Source organism: Plectropomus leopardus, chromosome 16, assembly GCF_026936395.1.
Source record: "Plectropomus leopardus strain MGB_pleo_1.0 chromosome 16, ASM2693639v1, whole genome shotgun sequence".
Lineage (NCBI taxonomy): Eukaryota > Metazoa > Chordata > Actinopteri > Perciformes > Serranidae > Plectropomus > Plectropomus leopardus.
The window spans coordinates 23,194,950-23,218,043 of NC_142191.1; the positions used below are offsets into that span (position 1 = coordinate 23,194,950).

Genomic DNA, 23,094 nt, shown 5'->3' on the forward strand with positions numbered 1-23,094 from the left:
TCAATTAAACGGATGAAAACGGCAGACTTGAGAACTTAGTTTTTTGTTATAGACATAGAACAAGAAGGTCTGAGCTAAAGACTTCTGCAGTGACTGACATTTGCTATTGACTTCCTGACATTTAGACTCCAAGTCACCACATCTGCTTCCTTTTTAACAGTTCTGATTTATTCCTTGCCTTTTGAAAATGTAGTCTGTCTGATTTGTCATGAAATGTATTAAACCTGTGTCAACCCAGGTCACCTGTCCTCTTCTGGCATGCAGCTCTTCACAAGCAGCCTCCGGCGTGTTTAACTTACCAAATATGGTACAGTACAGGACGATGTGAGAGCAGTGCCGTGGCTGACTGAGCTGCGACACCCGTTTCGGTCTGTGTTAGCTTTGCCGGGGGGGAGTCAGATTGGGCTCTTTACGCTCTTTGGCCTTGTTGAACTATGTGAGTGAATATTTGACATTTTCCTTCAGATGAAAGCCTTCCAGGGATCCAGCTCAGGCTTGTTCTCTGACAACACTGACTCTCCACTGGGACATTTGAATGGCACTTCACTTTGCTCTCTCTCTGTGCCGTACACTCATTCACTCTGACTCTCAGCCTTCTTTCTCTTTCTACTTTTAGCCTGTTGTTTCAGGGAGTATATTCTTGTGAAATATTTATTATTGTTAGCATCAGTTCATTTTCTGTGGGCTATATTTGTCCCACTACCCTTCCTGATAACTCCCAGTGTGGCTACTGCAGCGAAAGAATGTCGGTTTCCTGTAAATAGCCTTCTTATTCTCTTAGTTAGTTGTTTGAAACTAAAGTTTGTGTTCGTCAAAACAAAACTGGTGTTGTTAATATGATAATCTTGTGAGTATTGTTCCACAATGTTCTTGCCCTGGAGTTTTTCCCAAGTCAGCTGATTATCAGACAGTTTTAAGTGGGTTAAGTGAGGTGTACTGAGCTGGAAAATCATTCATAATTTCAGTTTTCTTTGATCATGAATGTGTCAGCTTCCATTTTCTCATTGTTGGATAATTATGGCTCCATGGCAACTGCTTCCAAGCCTTTAAACTCAACTATTGTTGATCTTTACCATTGACTTTATGTAAACCAGAATATTTGCATGCAGCTGCTGCCATCAACCACTGGTGACTTATTTTGAGTCGCCGCAGAAGCAAACTCTACAGTTCCCGCACATACTCTGTCTGAACAAGCGCCATTGAATGCGAGGAAAAACCCATTGGCACACGCCGCTCTCAATCATTACTTTTCCACTATTATGGGAAGATATGACCAATACTGAATAAATAATGGTCATAGCTACCATGATGTCACCCATTTGTTTGAGATCTGCCATTTTAAAGCCTTGAGTTTGGCGTTTCGGCTGTTGCCGTCTGTGTTTTTATGGAGCTAGAAGTGACCATATTTGGATGAGAGGGTGAACCTGTGGAGGAACGAGGGCTGGATCTGACTCAGAGATTGTAGCAAAGCCTTGCAGATTAACTGTTGCCTAAAGGGGCCGCCCTTAATTATGTGTAACCTTAAGCCATTTAAATGGTGTAATCGAGCCATAACCATTGCTCACCTTATCTGCACGTAAACACACTGAGTGAGGCCGCATTCCCCTGTGCCTTTACTGACGGGAATATTTTATCTACATTATCAAGTAAAAATGTTTTACGCTGAAGTTTTATCCAATATGCAAATTTCAGGTGCAATCCTCCTTTCAAACTGCTTGGCTGGAGTGCACACACGTGCAGTGCTCCGTCTTGTCAGCAGTTGCAGTTGAAGATAAAATCAAATGTGAGCCATCCAATCTGAAATGGCCACTTGAGATGCATTTTTGAAATGCATCTAAATGTCAGGTGTGAACGGCAGTGTGTCACAGCTGGATGGAGACACAATCTGGATATGAGATATTCGTCTGAACAGATTTCCACTCTCCCAACAGACTTGGTGCTTATTGCAGTGTTGCACAGAGCGAGTCATAAAACGTCATGCAAGGTCCCGTGGCTTCATCTCACATTTTAAAATGTGTCAAGTTTGAGACATCCAACTTGTCAATTCCGTTGTCTGCTGCAGGTAGTTTTTTTTACATAATGGCTGATAATAGTAGGTGCATTGATGTGTATTCTGACAAAATTAACTCAGAGCATTAAACTCAACTGTCTGCTTGTTGCTCACATTGCAGTTTTTATCCCCCCAGCCCATCTAAACGTGCACTCCTCCCCAGTAACTTTCCTACCGAGACGGCAATTTTCTATGTAAATTCAGTTTCCCCGCTCTTCTTCATTTCCATAGCAGCACCGTCAAAAAAGCTGACTGTCAAAAGTGTGCAGAGTCAGCGCCGACCGTGCCGCCAGAGAAGAGAGGAAATAATATCACAAGCTTATTCTCATTGCGTGTGTGTGCACATGTGTGTGTATTGATATGCAAAGGCAGGAGCGAGGCAAGGATTGCTAATATTGAGATGAAGGATAAAGCCAAAGCATTTCCTTTTCTAGAGAGCGTCTCTATCTCTTGTCAAGCGTGTGTCAAACTTAGGAAAGGCTTCCAGCAGTAAAGCCAGTGAAGATCAGCAAGTTCTGACATTCCTTGTCGTCACCGTTTGATTGACATTATGTCTGTTTGATTGACTTTATCTCGACGGAGCTACATATTTCTGCCTTGTGGGACTGTGAGGGCAGAGTAATGTATTTTGTCTTTAACTTGTGCCTTTGGTTATCTTATTGGATTATCTTGTTATTATGTAGTTCTACACTCTTGCATCGTGTCAGAAACAGTGTATTAGATATTAAGGTTGTGTAATGAGTCCCATGTATTACACCGGATTAATAACAATGAGATGTATTAGGCAGAAGGGATGCAGGATGTGTGAAATTACAGCAAAAGAAACACACTGTGAAAAGATGAAATTTAATGAAAAACATTTTGTTTCATCCTCACAAGTATGAAAATTAAATGTTGCTGTGGATGGCAGGGCTGTCACAGGATGTAGCCTTGAGGATTTCCATTAAGCTCTGAATTTTTATGGTAAATGTATTAAAATAATAAGAAAATGTAGTGGGGATATGGAAGTGAAAGTGGAGGGTGGAGATTCAGCTTATGTGACTTGACAAATACACGGTGGACACTAGGGTTTGGCAGTATTTTGTTTTTTTTCATACATGCATACCCTGAGTCTTCAACAGGGGGCTACAAAGTTACTGTTTGATAATTTAAATTTTAATTTAAATGTGTTTGTTTTTTTTTCACACTAAAAATGCACACTAAAATGAATCTAACATATCTTTAGCAAAGATAATTCAGTCTATTCATAAAACTACATTTAATTTACAGTACACAAATAAATGATAAGCAAACTTTTACCCATGAATCCTTGTGCTATCATGTAAACTAGTTGTCACATAATCACTGTGCTGCATATTTCTATAACGGCGAAGTGAATCAGTTAACAGTTGTAGACAACATACGTAGTAGTGAGCCCCTGCTACGTCTCACCTTTAGCTAAAGGCTCCTTGGCCTGAAAAAAATTAAAGACCCCTGCTTTATACCTCTCTGAAATTTTAATAGTGAATATGGTATATGAAGGTATAGGGTGCTTCATTAACTAAATCACCTTCCACCGCTGGACTGCTGAATTCACTGTGTACCGCAAGCTGTCTTAGGTTTTTCAGTCTATTAAATAAACTCACAATATATAAAGAAAGATAACACAAATTTCCCTTAGTAAACACAGAAATACAGCCATACACCTTCTGCTAACTAACTAAGCCACTAATGTAAGCTTAATTGTCTTATTAACTCATCGTAAACCGCACTTCATTAAAACTCAACAGAAACAAAATAAAACTCACCAAAACCATCATGGTTAGTCGTGTTATTCATTCAATTAGTTAGTCAACTGTTCCAAAAATCACCAACTCTGGTTTGGTCAAAATGAACCCTTAATTCGCAGAGTTAGTTTTTCCCTGCAGTCTTTCTCTGCTACTGCTGGCCAGCTGTTAACAGTCCTGTCACATTATATATATTGCTACAACTGTAGAGACTGACCCCTGGTGGTGTATCTTCTGCACTACATACAAAACACTATCAACGCAATATGAGTTTAATTCAAGAATATCCTGTATTTTTGATGGTACTGGAAATCATATCTCAGGTTTTCTAGATGAAGTGGTATAAAGTAATACCATAACAGCCGTAACATAACAGTTGTAACATAACATGACATATAACAGTTAGTTGTATTGTATCTCACTCATTAACAAGAACATTTAAAATTCCAGATAAACCAAGGGACACATGAGAGAGGCACAGAGCGCAACAGTAAGAACACAATAATTTTTTTTACCACAATTACATTTTTACTGGCAATTTATACTTCTTTATCAAAATTAATTAAGTTTAACTATTATGCACATAGTGGCTATATAGGAGACCAACGTCGGCCAACATTTTTGAATAGGAGGAGCTCAAAAGTGTAATTACCGAGTAAAGACCAGTCTGCTATCAGCTGCTATAGCTCCTCCAGGTTTTATGTCTGGCTCAAGTTGTGTTAAATTAGGTCAGTACATTAGGAACTGCAGCAAGCTGCCACCCTGTTTTTGTCTTTTTGTTTTCTCGCACAGCTGCATTCTATGTTGTCCTAATCAGCTCACTTGTTACAGTCCGCCAGTCATTACTGCACAATAAGCCCTGCTTTTGTCAAATAAAGACACAGATGTGAGACAGAAGCTTGCTGCATTTATTTTGCTTGTTACACTGCAGCAAAACAAAGTCCGTGAACCCGATCTGTTTGGCCCGTTAATTTGATTTGAAATCAGCAACGTTGGCATCTCCACAGTCCGAGTCATGTTTGCTTGTGTTCATCTATTAAGATGATTTAGTCGGAAATTATGTACTGAATGGTATAATTAAATCTCGTAACATAAGATATTTCTGTTAGAATGAACATGCAATTAATGGATCAAGAGCCAGCAGGAGCAACGGACATAGAGCAGATACTGTAGTGACAGATGTGTGTAAGAGAAAGCTCTTTTTGAGAGTTATTTTTACCAGAGCTGAGACTAAAGATGCTATTATTATTGTCCATGACAATTTCCCAGATCCAAAAGCGATTATTTAAAATGTCTTGTTTTGTTTTACCAACTGTATAAATCCCCAAACATTCCCAAAAATCTTTGGTTGCAGGCATATTCTACTATAAGGATTGCAACCAATCTAGCAACTCACTGACCTGATCAAGTCTCACGTCGGTCTCATGTCTGTGTAGAGTTCCACATGCAAACTAAAAATTGGGCATTTGCAAGAAAACGGCGGCGGATACAGATAACATATGAACTGATGCAGATGTGACCATGTCAGGAGTATAGTCAGGTGGTGTTATGGGGTAACTATAAATATGTATTGCATAGCTGCCAAAATTTAGAGAATAAAGCGGACGAACTGGGGTCGTCTTTTAAAATCACGTCAAGTTTCTGATTGAATATAACAGTTAATTTAAATCTATGTTGTTTTTTGATAATCTCTGAAAAATAAAACAATTTGTATGCGGAAAAGTAAAAACTCAGTTTGGGCAAGTACATTTCTGACCCACTTGCCTGACCAGGAGGGTAATATAAACCACTCAAGTACGACCCTGTATTCATGTGAAATATGCTGTTGCACTTTTACAAACGACCCCAAGCCCCAGCAGGAGTGTAACAGATATAATACACTGTGAGGAAAAGATAGATATTGTTAGTTTGACTATCAGGTTCTATTGTCAGACGTGAGGCAGGAGGTGTTTCTGTCCTCATGTGTCTTGTTAGCAGCAAACCCTCTAAATTCAGTGTTTGTGTTTCCTTTTGTGTTTCATCACAGCTGACATGTAACCCCCCACCACCCCACCAACCCTAAAAAAATTTTAAAAAATTGACTCAGGAGTCGATCTTTTTCTCTCTCTTCATTTCGTGGTCCATTCTTATCAACATTCAAACAGCTTCACCTTCAGCACTGTGTGGTAGTTGAGCAGGAGCAGAGTTTAATTATTTTGGATGCTAAAAGCTATTCTTTAAAGGCTCACCTTCCTCTTTGTAACACCGCAGTAAGTTCTGGAAGAATCGCTGTAGGAGTGAATGCATTCAGCTGGTCCAGAAAACACAGCTGAACTATAGATGAAATGCTGAGGTTACATTTTTTACCAGTATTATGTGACTTCCATGTAAAGCCATCCGTTGCCTCTGTAAATATTCCTCCCCGAGGCGCTCTGCTGGGAAACGTTTTTATACCTCAGAGACATTTGCATGTCACACTGTAGTGAATGCCAGCAATACTTTCTCCTGCTGCAATTCACAGTTATGAGTTGTGAGTCTGCTGGACAAACTATGCAAAGAAGAGGAACAGTGTTGTAACATGACACACTTTGTTTGGCGTTTCGCTCATTTCTTTTCTATGATTTGCGTATCAGACAACATGTTCAGCAGTATTCAGATGTATATATAGACCAATGGTGTGTTGAACCGTATCTTCTCCTCTAATGTCCCTTACCTCTTTTCTCTTCCCCTGCTTTCCTGTCAAATTCAAATAACTTTATTAGCAGGAACAAAAATATGTCATTGCCAAAGTAGTTCACAAAACAAAATGACACATTTTACATACATTCATTTATTATATATATTAAATTTACAGGACCATCTATCTCTCTGTATGTATTTATATCTATCCTATTTAATTCAGTAGGATTTATTGGCAGGACATTTGACATGCGTCGCCAAATCAGAATTAAAATTAAAATAAAGTGAATGGCATTAACAACAGATCACATGATTAACAATATTAGGAAAATAGATTAAAATATGTCATAACTAGTAAAGAGAATAGAGTAATATTTAATAATGTTTGTTTGAGGTTAATAAACAAACAATGAACTACAATATGTTAATACAAAGTCGTGTAAAAAACGAACAAACAAAAAAAAAACAGTAAGCTAAAACTCATGGAGTAGAGTAAATAGAGCAAAGAGTAAAAAGTAACATTTCGAGTAAAAGGCAGAGTGAGCTGAGAGGAGATGAACTTCAGCTGTTACACGTTGTTAGATGTTGCATTTTAATCCAAAATCTTGGAGTGTACAAGTCATTTTTGTAAAGAACTTAGTTTGTTCTTTAAATATCTTTATATGCACTACATTGTAGCCGGAGATGTTGCTGTGTCTCCACCTGTCTCTGTGGACAGAGCTGACATGGCCTGTCTTCTCTCGGCTGTCTGTGTGGGCCAGGCTGTGATCACTGAGTGTGTACGTAGTTAGTGTCTCTCTCAGTTTCTCGTCTGTCACGGCGCTCAGATAGTTTGCTGTGGTGTTCTGTCTGTTTACAGCTCAGTCAAGCTGTCTTTCTCTGTCTCTCCATTCTTTTCCTTGTCCCTCTTCCTTTTCTGTCTTTTCTTTTTCTTTTTTCTGCTCTCCTGTTTCCTCTCCTTTCTCTTTCTCCCCTGCCTCGTCAGTATCCTCTCCTTTCTGTCCTCTAATATTTCTCCTTGTCTCCTTTCCTTTCCTCCTCATTCCTCTCCTCTCTTCTCCTCTAATGTGTCTCATTTTCTTCTTTCTTTATTCTTGTCTCTTGTTTCCTTTCCTCTCCACTCCTCTCTATTCCTGTCTGTCCTTTGTCTTTCTTTCAACTTGTCTCTCCTCTCCTCTCCTCTCCTGTCCTCTCCTCTTCTCTTCTCTCCTGTCTCTCCTTTGTGTCTTTCTTTCTTCTTGTCTCTTCTCTCCCCTCTTTTCCTGTCTCTCCTTTGTGTCTTTCTTTTCTCTTGTCTCTCCTCTCCTCTCCTCTCCTCTCCTCTCCTCTCCTCTCCTCTCCTCCCCTCTCCTTCCCTCTCCTCTCCGTCCTCTCCTCTCCTCTCCTCTCCTCTCCGCCTCTCTCCTCTCCTCTCCTCTCCTGTCCTCTCCTCTCCTCTCCTCCCCTTCCCTCTCCTCTCCATCCTCTTCTCTCCTCTCCTCTCCTCTCCTCTCCTCTCCTCTCCTCTCCGCCTCTCTCCTCTCCTCTCCTCTCCTGTCCTCTCCTCTCCTCTCCTCCCCTCCCCTTCCCTCTCCTCTCCGTCCTCTTCTCTCCTCTCCTCTCCTCTCTTCTCCTCTCCTCTCCTCTCCTCTTTTTTGCCATACGCTTAGCTTTAATTATTCCTAATTCATCTCTTTAAGCCAGTGTTTATTTTTCTGCCATCGTTCATATGTTTTCCCGCCTGAAGCAGGTTATTAAACTCAAAGAGGGAGAGAGGGACTTTGACACAGAGTGGAGAGGAGGACAAGAGCAACCATTCACACAACAGCAGGCTTCTTAACCACTGAAAGCTGTCACCTCCTCAGAGTGTGGTGTGTGTGTGTGTGTGTGTGTGTGTGTGTGTGTGTGTGTGTGTGTGTGTGTGTGTGTGTGTGTGTGTGTGTGTGTGTGTGTGTGTGTGTGTGTGTGTGTGTGTGTGTGTGTGTGTGTGTTTGCTTGTTGCCTAAGCCTCTCCAATACAGCTGTCAGGGCAGCAGCCTGCAATCGGGCCTCATTCAGCTGACACTGAGACAGTCGTACACTGCCTCACTCTTTCCACATTAGGTCGGCACTCATCGTTCAGTTTTGCCTCATAAATTCGTGAAGTGAAATATAACACTTCTGGGCCCGTTTTTAATGCTACTTTAAATAGAGTAGAATGAAATGCTTGATCGGTTTTGCACATAGAAAATTTGCACGTTGCCAGTCCTGTGTACGCTAGTATTCGGTTAAGGATATGAATTATGATTGAAGTTCGTTCTTTTATGCCCTGGCATCGGCGATAACCGTTGCCGGAGGCATTTTGTTTATAGGTTTCATGTCCGTCGGTCCCATTCTTGTGAACACAATATCTTAAGAACGCCTAAAGGGAATTGCTTCAAATTCGATACAAACATCCGTCTTAGATTTAAGAATGAACCAAAAACATTTTGGTGGTCAAAGGTTAAGGTCACTGTGACCCTGCGTCTGTCTCATTCTCATGAGCAAAATATCTGAAGGAGGTCTTGGCACAAACGTACACTTGGACTTGGACATTGAATGAGGTCAGTGTTACCCCATAAACCATGTTTTTGGCCATAACTCAAGAATTCATATGCTAAAGTTTTACACAAATATCTATTAGGATATAATGCTGAAGTGCTAACATTTTAAATCCAAGAGGTCAAACATTACAGTGACATCATAATGCTCTGCAAAAACACTTTTCTGGCCATTACTCAGTGTCATAACTCAGAGAAAGATACTGGGTTGGTGACACTAATCTTGAAACTGTGCTGATTGTAAAGATCTTCTGTGCTGCCCAGGGAAAACGTGTGTGAAGTGTCCATGTTTTCACAGTCATGGATGTAAACTATAGTGCAACTTGACTGGTTGATGGAGGCACACAACCATATGGCGGTAAATCTAGTTTGTCTCTGTTTATAAGGATTTGTAGACACCTCGGTAAACGTCATACTGCAGCCCGATCCCTCTGGCTCCTTTGTTTGGATACACTACTTACCCATGGTGTGCCTTTGTGTGTGTGTGTGTGTGTGTGTGATAACTTCCAGGCAAGACAGGAATTGAGAGAAATTGCAAATGAGGTGGAGAGGAAAGAAGAGTTTCATAGATGAATGAATACAAGTGAGAATTGGAGGGGAAGAGGGGAAAGAGAAGGAGGAGGAAGGAGTTTCAGGAGGTCTCCCAGTGTGACGGGGGTGTCAGTGGAATGAGGAGAAACAAGGAGGGAGGAGATGATGAAGGGCAGGGGGGAGGACGAGGAGGGAGAAGAGTACAGTGTGTCTGGGTCCAGTAGGAGAGAGGAGGCAGGCGGAGGTGTCGGCATGCGTGGCTCACTCTGTCCCCACAGACGCTGCTGTATTCTGGGCCACATGTCCCGGAAGGCCTGCAGGGTGATTCATCTTAGTTAGGGAGCTGTCCAGGCGACTCTCAGTGGAGTGCAACACATAATCATACACACACACGACACACACGCGCATGCTGCCAACATCTCTGGTTAGAGGACTGGACCTAGAAACTTGATTGGGTGAACACACACACACACACACACACACTCCCACATACTTAAATCCTTGTAGGGATCTTCCGCTGCTTCCTCCTCATTCTACACAAATCCTAAAGCATATTCTTTGCACGACTTTAGCCCCGAGATGAGCCTTAATTCATGTAATTTATCTTCCAAGAGGCCCACACCTGTCAATTATGCTCAGCACAATTTATGGAAGGAAAGCAGGCGAAGGGGCAGGGTTACAGCTGTCAGTTATTCTACACTTACAAAAACATTAACGCTCAAAATAAGAGAAGAATAAAACCTTTAAAAAGTAGGGCTTGAGGTAGTTTATTGAGCTCACACTGAGGATCACCAGCTCCAAACACTATTACTTTAAAAACAAAAGCTATACTGTTTACAACCTTGGCCTTTTTTGTCCATTCTTTTTTTCCAGTTTTAATAACACTTTACTGGTCGGCCACACAGCTAAAATAGAGTCCAGCAGTTCAGCAACCGAAAACACTGAGTTTGGCAGTTCATTCTTGACCTTGTTAACAGTTGACAAAACACATGTAGGGCAACAACAAACAGTTTATTGTCATTGTTAATTAACTGGTCTATAAAATGTCAAAAAATGTTTATAAATATCCACCAGAGTTTCCCAGGGTCCAAAATCCAAATGCATTTGGTAAACTATTATGGAAAACTCAGAAAACTGACTTAGATTTGTTAATTGATAAAATAGCTGCAGATTAATTTTCTGCCCACTCACTTGTCAATTAATCAATAATACAGCTGTAAAAAAAAGTCTTCCAAGGTCTATAGATGAGCCTCTAAAAATCACCGTGGTTCAGTGCCACAAATGGTGCAGGGAAACACTGTGATGAGCTGCTAAAAAGACCTGGATTTGCCGCCATAAACACCAGTCGAAACATCACAAAGGATCGCCAAAGACAACCACTGTTTTTGGTTTTGAACAGTGTTCTGCAGTTTGGCGTCGCACCCAGGCGACTCGCTATCCACCATTCCCTCCACCTCCCAATGATAAAAGTCAGCTAATATACTGGGTCACTTTTGAAGGGTCGATGATAAATATGAAACATATTTGTGGTTATATAGATATAGCTGCTCAGAAACATGGACATCTTTATACAAGGACCATGTGATTTGGTTGAAAGCTCCACAAAAAATGATCACGAGGATCTTTAGTTGAGATTTGATCTTTTGTCAGAAATAGTTTTGAATCAAATCTTCAGTTTAATCCAATTACTTAAACCAGTGATTTGGAAAGACAGCATGGAGAATATGTAGTAGACTATCAGTAGCATTTATCAGGTTTTGCAGCACTCGTACCTAATTATGAGCTAAACCCTACAGTGCCACACTTACTTAAGTCGTGTTTGCAGGGGGTTTATAAATACAATGAAAATTTTCCATGAAGATTTTATTATGCTTACTTTCAGTTGAATTTTATTTGGTGTAATTGTTTCGCACAGGGGAGTTGTTTACAACTTGTCTAATTATTTGTAGGCTTGTGTGATATTGCTGGGTCTCTACACCTCAGTAATTAAGTCAGTGAGAACTTTATTTTAGCTTTTTGGAAAGTTGGGGAATAGTAAATAGGGGAAACTTTTTTTTTTTAAATGAAACCAACCTTCCAGATTTTTTTTTCTTACAAACATGGCTGGTTTAGATCAAATGACAATCTTGTGAAAAGTGTTTTCTTTTTATGAACTTTTAATCTCTGTTGTCACAAAAACAGACTGCTGACACCTGTATTGTATTTATGCTTCATCAACAGTCGGCCTCCTCACACTGTTGTCTTACCCTGCGGAAATACATCAGTCATGTCTGTGTAAAAGCTGTATTGATCCAATATAAGCCCCTGTTGCTTACTTATATTTCATATAATGACTTTTGACAGTGACTATCCAACAGTGGCCTGTGGAAAGAACTTGTCTATAAGTGGTTTTTACAGGAACTTTTGTTGTAAAAATAACAAGATTTAATCATCACATTTCCGATGTTTGAGGAACTTGACTTCTAGCAGAAGTCGTTAGTCTTGAAACAGATGTTTGACGAAGAGCCACTTAAATCCGTTTTTTTTTTTGTTTTTTTTTTCTGTTGAATGTGTTGTTGTTTAAATTGTTTCTGCTCTCTCTTATTTTCTTTGTTCTGGAAATACCTCAAACCTAAACCTAACCTCCTAATCCTAAAATTAGAGTCAACGCGAAACCAGAATAGTAGCCTTAAAGTACCACACAAAGAGGCTGAAATGTCTGCAGTTTGTAGAAACACACTAATTACACGCATAAGAAAACAGAGGTTTACAAGGCGAGCTCCCCAGTGGTACAAGTTGCATCTTAAATAGACTCATCCTTTGTTTTTCTTTGTCTTTTATCCCTGCTTCATTTTTCATTCTGTCTATATAGCTCTAAAACATACACTTTATTCTCATTCTGTGGATTAAAGGACTCTGGAGGGTGAATATAATGACTAAAATTTCCAGAGAAAGGGAGGTAAAGCAAATGTTCCTGCTCTCTTTCTCTTTTCATTTTTCTTCTCGGGAGTTTTATTCTGCCTGTTGTGTCACTCTTTGTCTTTTCAATGACTCTTTGTGCTGAATCATCACCATTAGTTTGACAGCAACATTTTCTCAGATGAATATATACACAGCCAAACTGTCCAGTGGGAAATGCACCATTCAACCAATACTTTTTAACGACTGACAGGTAAAATTAATGATATTGATCATCTCATTATAATGCAATGTTCTGCTGGGAATCCTTGGGTCCTGGTATTAATGTGAATTGCACTTTAAACACACCACAGTTATTAGAGACCAAGTATCCCCGTTCATCAGCCTCAAATCTTATGACCCAGCAGAATGAACAGCTAAGTTTCACTTTTTTCTGCTGCTCCGCCTGTGCCCAGAGTACATCAGCACTCTGAGAGCTTTGTGCAATAAATAACTGAACAGTGCATATATTACAGTGCTCCTAACAACCAGTCCAGCACCAAAAAATTGAAGATCTGTTTGTGATGACATATTTTAATCATGGCAGACCGCCACAAATAAATTAATGTGTGGTAATCACTTGTTCTACGTCTCTCACCCCCAATCATCCCAAATTAGATGGTCAGACACACCTTGACTTAGAGCCCAATACAAGACAAAACAAGAGCACCATTACAAAATGGAATGCAGAATAATAATCATTTTATCTGGATTATGTTGTTTTCGTAATCGCTGAAAGCCCAAATAGTACGTGAAAATAATACAGCAAGTAACTGTAAAAAAAAACAAATATCTCCTGATTTTTGAGGAGAATGAGATCCTTCTTTTTGTAACAACTCATGTCAAACCACACAAAAAAGTGTTCCTGTAAAAGATTGTATTTTGATTTTTTTTTCCCTCATTACTCAGCAGCTAAGACAAGAGCACAGAGTCGTTCCTGCTTTCACTTCACTTTATCTGCACACATATTATGGGACTTCTTCCACTATCCTGATCACAACATGACAGATACCCATAGGCACACTGCTTATTAAGATGATAATCGTGCACTTTCTCACCCTGAGAACATTTTGGCAGTACGAACAGTCAGCTGGTGTCTCCAAAACAGCAGCTTCATAAATTGTCAGATACAGATAATAACAGATTTATCCAGTTAGGTTAGCATGCACAAATAACAACACCACAGATCATTCACCTGATGGATATTTTGTCAGAAGTTCCCGGGCGTGAAATGTGATTATTAGCATCAGTTTTTACTAATGATATCAGCAACACGCTTCTTAAGTGTGTGTGTGTGTGTGTGTGTGTGTGTGTGTGTGTGTGTGTGTGTTTCTCAGATTCTGTATAATTCAGCTGCTTATTAAAGCTTGTTGGCAGTTTGCTTGATGGCCTTGGACACGGGGTGTGTTTAATTTATTCTTCTGTGCATCCCTGGGAGTGTTTTTATTCTTCCCCTCAGTGTGCTCCTGGCATTATTAAAGGCATTAATCACTGGGATCTGACGCCTTGTTACGACACAATCCTGCTCCAACAGTGCAGCCCTGAACACACACACACACACACACGCACAAACAAACACACAGAATGGGGTAATTTGGTGTCACCACAAATCTTGGCTTGAAAATACTATATCTTGTAAATCCTTTTGAAATACAATCTAAATATATACTTTAAAACATGAATATATTAGAAACAGACTGAGTGTGTATGCATTTAAAGTCTACACAACAATCCATAACCTCCAAGAGAGGTGTTAGATGCTTGTTTTGCCTACAGAAAACACTTAGAAATATAAAACGTGAACGTTTTGACTTTTTTTGACCCACAATGATTTGATAGTGAATCCCAGATTGTCAAAAGCCCACTTCCCTTTCACCTCTCGTCCTGCTCAGAGTAACCTTTTGCTGCCTCCGACTTTTGAAGGAGAAGCTGTCGAGTTGCCATATTGTTTTGACAAGTAGCCTCTCGAGCTTCTCTTCTTCACAGGTCTTGTTCTCCCCCTCTGCCCCCGTCTCTCACACCCTGCTGGGTGGTAGGTCCTTTGGGAACAGAGCTGCCAGCGTGCTGACACAATGTGTGCTGCTGTACCACCTCTTTGTATGTGTGCATATGAAAGGTATCGCTACACTAAAGGAAAGAATACTACATGCATGATAACAGAGGAGAGGACAGATGACTTCGCTGTAAAGCTATAATTCGGTGCAATTGTGACGGCTTGAACGGTGAAAGAACTTTTTCAAAAATATATACACAGTGAGCTTGACAAACGGTTATGAAGCTGGCGACTGCACACCAGCTTATATATATAATATATATATATAAAATATTTCGATCGTGTAAATACGAGTGATAACAGTTCTGTGTAATGAAATCACATAAGAATGAAAGGTACTCAAATGAGGCAAGTGAGCTGTGCCAGATCACAGCTGTGTTTGATTTTCAGCAAATCATCTGAGGCTGAGAAGTTGTTTTTTTTTTTTTTTTTTTTTGAGCACGTAGGAAACAGGGTTTAGAGGTTTTGCTTGTTTTTTTGCATTTATAGTCTAAATTCAGAAGTCTTTTAATCTTACTGTAAGTATGTTACACTGCTCAATGCCCCTCCAGATTTTATATATTGGATTCAGGCTCAGCGATGTTCTTCCTTGAACATGTGAGGTTGTTTCCGTATTTGTGAAGCTTGTTGTCGTGTTTGTGCTCATCTTTCATCTTATATGAGTGTTTTGTAGGACAGGCTAGTTCTTTTTAAATGAATAGCTCACCCTCTAAATGACCATTTGTATATCAGTTACTCATCCTGTGTTGAATTTGTAAAGAAAACTTACTATTGCCACTTTATTTTGGATAATTTATTGCAAATTAGGCTATAGTTTTACAAAAAAACCATCTCACAAAGCTCGCTTACAAGCTTTCTCCTCAGCTCTCAGGTACAATTAAGTTTTTCTTAATGGATTTCTCAGTTGTCTGTTATGGTTGACATACTGTATTCAGCTATAGTAACAACCTAAAAACAAATAAACAGTTACAACAAATAGTTTAATTATTACAAATGGTAACAACAATAACAAGTAACTCTTTAATTAAAGGGATATGTCATTCCTTCATTGACTGTTATTTACCCACCTCATGTTACGGTGAATTCATGAGGAAAACTTTGATTCAAAATCAAAAAAACAGAAAATTCAGTCATAGGCATTAAACAACAGCAAAACTAGGTCTTATTTATCCAGTCGCATGCTCAGTACTTCCCAAACAGAAAGGCCTTTTCAAAGCCAGACAGGAATCTGAGAAAAACACATTTTTCTTCACAAATTCAACCAAGTGCAAGCTGAATAACTGACAGATGGTCATTTTAGGGGTGAAGCACTCCCTCTCTATGTCAAGAGTCAGGGATAAAAGATGTTTTTAAAAAGCCATGTACGTGAGGATTGCAGTAGTTACCAGAAAAACTAAACCGGACATAACATCACTCTCACTCTTGTCAGTGGAGCAGCAGCAGCACTTCGAGTCAAGCTGCTGAAACCTTGGCAGCAGTGTCAAACAGTCCACCACGTCTTGGGCCAAATCCCATTCTATCTTAACTGCTTGACTAAATTCCTGCCAGGAGCCAAATATGGAAGTACTTCACATTTACAGCCAACAAAATCAGACACCTAAGAGACACCATAACCCCTCGGCTAAAACTGCTACAAAGCTGTCTGGTCAGATATGCTAACACAAAAGCACGGGTTGGGAAATCAAATTCAGAGGCACTGGTTGCTGACAGTTATTCGCGGGGAAGAGAGGTTTTGCAGTGCCGCAGAAACACCATAATTGTTTCCTCTCAGAGTGAAACAAATAACTTGATTATTTATGGGTTGTAAAAGGTCAAACATCAAACATGAGTCCACAATCAAGCATTAATTCTGTTTTTAACCATTTGAAACCTGAGCACCTCGCTTGATTTCTTTCAAAAACATGGAAATGTAATAATAATGATAATAATAAGTTATCATCATTATTATTGTTATTATTATTGTTGTTGTTATTGTTGTTGTTGTTTTTATTACTAAATATTGTTTTCTTGATATTTTTCTTTTTTTTAAATAATTTTCTAATCTCGCTCTCACTCTCTCTCTCTCTCCCATTTTTCTCAAAAGAAATCAAACCAATCTGCTCATGTTTGAAAGTTTTAAATGTATGTGAAAGGCATTTGAATGCAGCACATGAACACTGATGTTGATCCAGGTTTCAAGGGGTTAATAAGGCTACAGACAACAAAAAAGTGACACACTCCTAAGAAAAATCTCATGAAGACTTGAGGTCAAAAATTAATTCACTTTATTAGGACGTCGTCACCCGTTTTTTACAGCGCCCACATATTTGCTGTTTTTCTCGTTTTACAGTTCTGTATTCATGAACTTTCTTAAAGCAACACTGACCCTCTGCACAGACTGGTGGTTAGAGGGGAACTTTGGAAGACATACTCCAAAATTGTGTAAATTAAGGTCAGTTCACTGAAGTGCACAGCTTATGATCATGTTTACCAGCTCAGCCTGTGATGTCGTCCTCTAAAAAATACAGATGAAAAAAGAAAAAATGAAAAGAAAAAAAACATCAAATGGAAGTGAGTCCAGTTTTCTCTGGATGGAGGGCTGACTCACTGCTGTTTAGGAGAAGTTTGTATTTTACATTCAAGTTTAAGTTTTGCTACCTGAAGTGAGTAAGTCAATATACTCATTTATTTTTTCTAAATTCACGCAAACCTTAACTGTATAGAGGGAAAACTCTGCTGGATGTTTTGCATTTGCGTAGTCCAATCATTCTGCCTATTTATTTTCCAAAACTGTAATTAGTTCTGTTCAGTCAAATGTAGGCTGATTCTTCCTGAGTTCTTTTTTTCATTTGTGAGATCGGTCCATTTTATTGTCGCATTAAACTGGTGTTGAAGTGTTTACATTGTGCTTTTTGAACTATTCAGTGAGAATGTGCCAGAAATGCTTAACATCTCATTATGTTATTATTTTGAGTTTACGGAGAGAGTTTTACTGGAAGATATCGGGTGCAAGTGACTTTAAATGGGGTGACGTATTGCTGTAATTTCCCTCAAATTACAGATGGAAAACATCAATGTGCATGCAACACCAAGGCAGCCAGAGAAATATATTGGCAACAGATTACAAGGACTAAAGGAAGCAGACAGGAAAGAGGGAAAGCCTGGAATAAAAGGATAATAAAACGTGGAAGGCACGAGGGAAAGATTTAGCCACAGGTGTAATAAAAACTTTGTTTTTTCTCTGGGAGATTTACATATCAGCCATGGAAGAATACTATATTTGCTGTGTTAATCAAGCTTAAAGGAAATTGAATATAGTGAGCTTTGACTTTACTTCGTCCTTCTAAGTGTTGCCCTGGATGAAAGCATTGGCCTCAGAACTGGAGTTTGTCCCTTGGTGCTGAGGTTTGGCTGGCAGCTCCTGGTAGTTCTTTTTAAAACATTTCCCGAGACAAGTACATCTATTAAAGAAAATGCTTTGATATGCTGTTTTCTCAGGTTGTGTACAATAAAAAAAACAAGCTTTTGAGAAGAATTAGTTTTGTAATTGCCACTTCTTTTAGTTTCAAAACAACAGACATTAAAAAAATCACACAAGATTATCATTACAGCTGCAGTAATAAGAGCCTTCAGCTGATACAAGCTCGATACTGATCGTTGTTTTCCTTATGTTATAGCAGTTGGGACAGCAGTATTATTGGGTAGTTTGACTGCTTTGTAGTGTATTGGGATCTCCACCAGTTGGCAGTTTAACATTGGCTTTAAATGCCAATGTCAACCAACGGAGCAGTATGACTAACTCCTAAGAAGCAATGCACCAATAGCCTACAGTAATTCAAGAGGGACAACTGAAATACGCAACATATATTAGGCGAGAAAATAGTTGCCAGATAAATCCATAATGAAGATAATCAGTACTTGAAAGTCCTAGAACAATAAGAATTCCTTGGCTTCCCTCACTAATATTATAATAATGATTATATAGTAAGACATATAGACATATTGTAGTTTATATGCCAGTATCTGGCCCAGCAATTAAAAGACGTAGTTTTACAGTATTTTTGGGGTCCTGGAAATGATAAATTGTTGCTAACTCATCTTTGGGGCATATGCTAATTTTGCATCCAATCAAACACTCTCTCAAATTGTTTTATTCCTCCATTATGACCACAAATTTTACCAGTTACCACACAGCAAACAGGACGCACAAGTTAGCTTGAAGTTATGGGACTTGCTGATATTTTTGGTTGTGCAAATTCTTCATAATGTTGTCCCAATCAGACAGTGATGGTGCAAAAGCATTATCAGGGAGGGGGCTAACACTGTTAGCTGTGTCAGCATTGTTAACAGTGTTTTCACTGTTAGCACGGCTTACACTTGCCACATCCATTTAGTTGCTTAAATGGCCAAATAGCAACCAAGCCATTCTTGGGTAAAAAGTCTATTGCTGAATGTAGTTCCTGTGGAAAAAAAACTCTGATTGCTTATTGTAGAGAGGGATTTCTTGTTCCTCTGTGGGGTACACTGTCTCTCAAAGCAATGGTCAAGAAAATGTAAAATCTGAGTGAAAACCTCTTTTAATGAGATGCTGTTTTTCTGTCTCTCTTTCTCAGGTATACCGTAGAAAGGCGGTGGAGCTGGGTGAAAAGCTGCTGCCAGCTTTCAAAACGCCCACCGGCATCCCCTGGGCTCTGCTTAACCTCAAGAGGTAGAACACACACACACACACACACACACACACTCGCTCTTTTGCTGTGGTGGTATTTGAGGCAGCGGGTCTGTTTTTATGGTTTGATACTTAAAAGAGCTCTGTGGTCTGAGGCTTGATGTGAGCCGAGGTGAACTCAAGCCTCCTCTCTATTCCGCTCTCACACACACAGAGCTGAGATGTTTTAGTTTTACATGACAGAGCGGGCTTGTCAGACAGGAGTAGTTTGGTTTTTCATCCAGGACTACATGCCAGCGGCTGGCTCCGAAACTCAACTACCACTCAAAAGACAAACCGAAAGTTTGTGAGTACTCTGACAAGGTTAGAGGCCACAGTCAGCCTTTATTAATGCACTGTGACACACTGTCAGGGGGCTGCCGCTGGCTTTGACTGCTGCACACACACATGCAAAAACACACGCAATTTTAATGATGGAGATATAAAGCCAGCTTGTCCTTTTGTTGCAAATAGGATACAGTGTCTGTGATATATTTTCTGTGGATTTCATCACTATAACAATGTGTATATTATTCCTCTGAGTGGTTTATATTTTGAAATAATAGGATTTTTATCCAGTGTAAATTGGCTTTGAAATGCTAAAATATTAAGCTTCTATATATGATGTAAGCATAGGTTCGGGACTGTCCACAACAACCTCATTAGGTTACACTCATTAAACTTTTTCTATCAACAAATCTACACTGAGAAAACCAAAAAACTGAAATCAGTTAAAGTTAGTATTAAATGATAAGTTGTGCAACCAAATAATGCTGCAAAATAATAATTATGTCATTAATCCTTTGCTCAGACTATAAATGATCAAATAATAATTATAAATGTGCATTAAAGTTACTACAATCTCACCGTGATGTCTTCAAATTTCCCAAATTTGCACCGGAGTTCTTGCCAACAATCAATCATACCAAACAAGAATCAAAATCTTAACCTTGACAAAAGTAGTTATCATTGCCCAAACTAAATTAGGGATGGACCGATATGTTTTTTGGTTTTTTTTTCACATGGGAATATATGTGACAGTAAAAAAAAATCTGTTTCTTTGGCCTACTTTGTGGCCTTGTAGCACTTGGCCTTACCCTCAGTGAACATGAACAACTAATCAGAGCCGAGGAGTTGTAGAGAAAAAAATTTGGAAAGTTGATCCGACCAGTGGGCAGTGCTTGGTATTACGATGAACTGTTTCCAACAAGGTAGCAGGGTCACAAACTTTTTCATTTTACAGTTACACAGTGCACTAAAATACGTTTCTGAAAACAAAGGAGGTGAGAAATGGGCAATGCAATCACAGAATCTTGATTTCACTGCAGTTCACGAGCAGCGATTGACATGACTGACAGCTGTGTTAGAGACTCCTCGGCTCTGATTGGTGGTTTTCAGAGCACCGCAGTTAATTCCAATACAGAACGTTAGTAATCAAGGAGGCAGATGACAGATATTTGGAAATGATTCACATTTGTCAGTAAAAATGAGAGTCTTCGTGTAAAAAATTTAGAATAAAGCAAACTTCACAGCTCCAACACAAAACTTTGTTTAAAAGCATTAAAGCATCCTATGCTTAATTAAAGGGTGCAAAAGAGAACGTTTCAACAAAATATTTTTAAAAGCCATTTTAAGAGCCATTGTTCTTTCACTTCCTTTGCATGTATTGCAGCCTGTCTTTCCCGGTGTTGGTATGTGTTATACTCCCACACTGCTCTTTTTGATGTCCTCTTTAGTGCATCCGTCAAGAGAGAGAAAGAGAGAGAGACAGGGACTTAGTTTAGTTTATAAAGTATGATAAACTTGCCGTGTCCAGGCTCCATCTCACTTGATGTGCTCTCCTTTCAGTTCTCATACCTATACAACTAAAGCTTCATGCTGAACACTGGATCTTTTAAAACTTCATGGTATTGAATTGTGATGTTTTTAACATTTTCTGCTGCCTTACTTTGGAGACAAAGCTTCACTCACTGACTGGAGAAGCTCCAATATGTGTACTGATATCCGTCTGTTGCACTGCAGCTTTTATTGTTACAAGGCTATTAATCACAATGCGTAACCAATCAGATAATGCTGTGGGCGGGACATTGACGAGGCTACAGATTGGTGACCGCAGACACCAACAGGTGGCTGATTCAAAGCCAAAGTGGTACATTTTTTAATCAACTTATTTTAGCAGCTTTGGATGAAAAGAATAGCAATTGCAATGAGCTTAACCCTTTGAAACCTGGGCAAATTGGTTTGATTTCTTCCAAGCACATGGGGAGAGGGCAATGAGCATCTAAACATGACATGGCTGAAAAAATAGAAAGAAATTAGTGAAAACAAACACAAAAAAGAAGGGTAAAAAAACAAACGCAAACAAAAAATAACCTCAAAAAGTGCTGAAAATTATTATTTAATTATGTATCAATTATTTTTTCTGTAACATAATTTTAAATATAAAACCATAGTTATTATGAATAAAGTTTCCTGGACACTTTTCCCTGGTTTATTTTTTATATATAATTTTTCTAATCCATTTTTTTACAACTAAAACTTTCCAACTGAAATTGATGGGGCATTTCTTGTCAGGTTGATCGTTGCCTTTTTTTTCAAACCAATTTGCTCAAAGGGTTAAAGATGCATCAGAACGCAACACAGAAACAAAAAAAAAGTGATATAGATCCAGGTTTCTAAGGGTTAAAGATGCTGACTCTTGTGGATGATAAATACCCAGGCAAATAACCAGTCAATTTTTAAATTTAACGATACCTTGATTTTTTTAAAAGAGCACTTATAGCACAGTATCAGTTCCATGAAGAACATTCACAGGTCTGCCATCCTCCACTTCCTCTGTCAATCACAAGTGATGAGGAGAGCACTTTTTGTTCTCCCTCCATTTTCTTTCTATCTCTGTCCCCAGAGAGAGACTCGACACTGCTGTTTGTCAGCCGTTAATTAAAAGGCAGGTTGTCATGACGATAAACGTGCTGTGACAAATTAATTTTCTCTTTGTCTGTATGGGTGAACGGACTCTGCACTCCCCTAAGGTCCTTTTCTCAGGAGTGAGAAACACCCCAAGGAGAGACAGGGTCTGTGTGTGCGTGTGTGGCTTCGTGTGCATGCGTGCACATGTGTGTGTGTGCTCATGCATCATCCCCTAGAGGCCTGAGCAGATTGCTGGTGATGATGACTTTACCTGCATGACTGAGCTATGATAGCTTGGAAGAACACACACACGCACACACACACTACATTCCCATGCACGCACACATTACAGTAGCACACACACCCAGCACCACAGTGGTTAATGCACCACTGAGCAGGGAACTTCAAATGCTATTTCCAGATTAAACCTTTCTTCCTTGTACATGACATGTATGCATAGATCAAACCAGTCATTTGTTTAAATGCATGTTTTTAAATTCTGCGTCCTGATTCCTGGAAATGACTGTAGGAGCAAAATTTAGACCCTAAATTTGCCTAAATTGGCAGTCACATGTATGTATGGTGAACTGGTACAATTTCTTCCAAGCTTCATGAAAGGGAGCAGTGACACAGCAAAATGCAAATTAGGCAAGTCAAACATGAACAAGGACAGTTTTCAATGTCCAGAAGTGCACCAGTATGAGCTAATGCTAGTGTATCCAGCTCAAGTGGAAACCAATGTAAAACAGCGAACATCCAGGGTTCCCATGGTCATTAAATTCCTTTTGAAGGTATGAAATCAGAAAAAGTATTTTCCAAGTCTGGAAATGGTTTGGAATTAACAGAATACTTTGGAAAAGTTTTGAATATGCATTGTTTCAGCTATTGTTTAAAACATATTAATAAAAATTCAAAAAATCATACAAAATGCTACTAATTTAAAATCT

General features: G+C 39.2%; 1 protein-coding gene across 1 annotated transcript in view; it reads left to right on the forward strand.

Moving 5' to 3' along the window:
- The window catches only part of man1a1 (mannosidase, alpha, class 1A, member 1), a 165,989-nt gene that overhangs the window by 110,000 nt on the left and 32,895 nt on the right, over positions 1–23,094 (forward strand). The window contains exon 5 of the mRNA XM_042503009.2: positions 19,146–19,240. Coding sequence (XP_042358943.1) covers positions 19,146–19,240 — 95 coding nt within the window. The remainder of the gene's footprint in view (positions 1–19,145; positions 19,241–23,094) is intronic.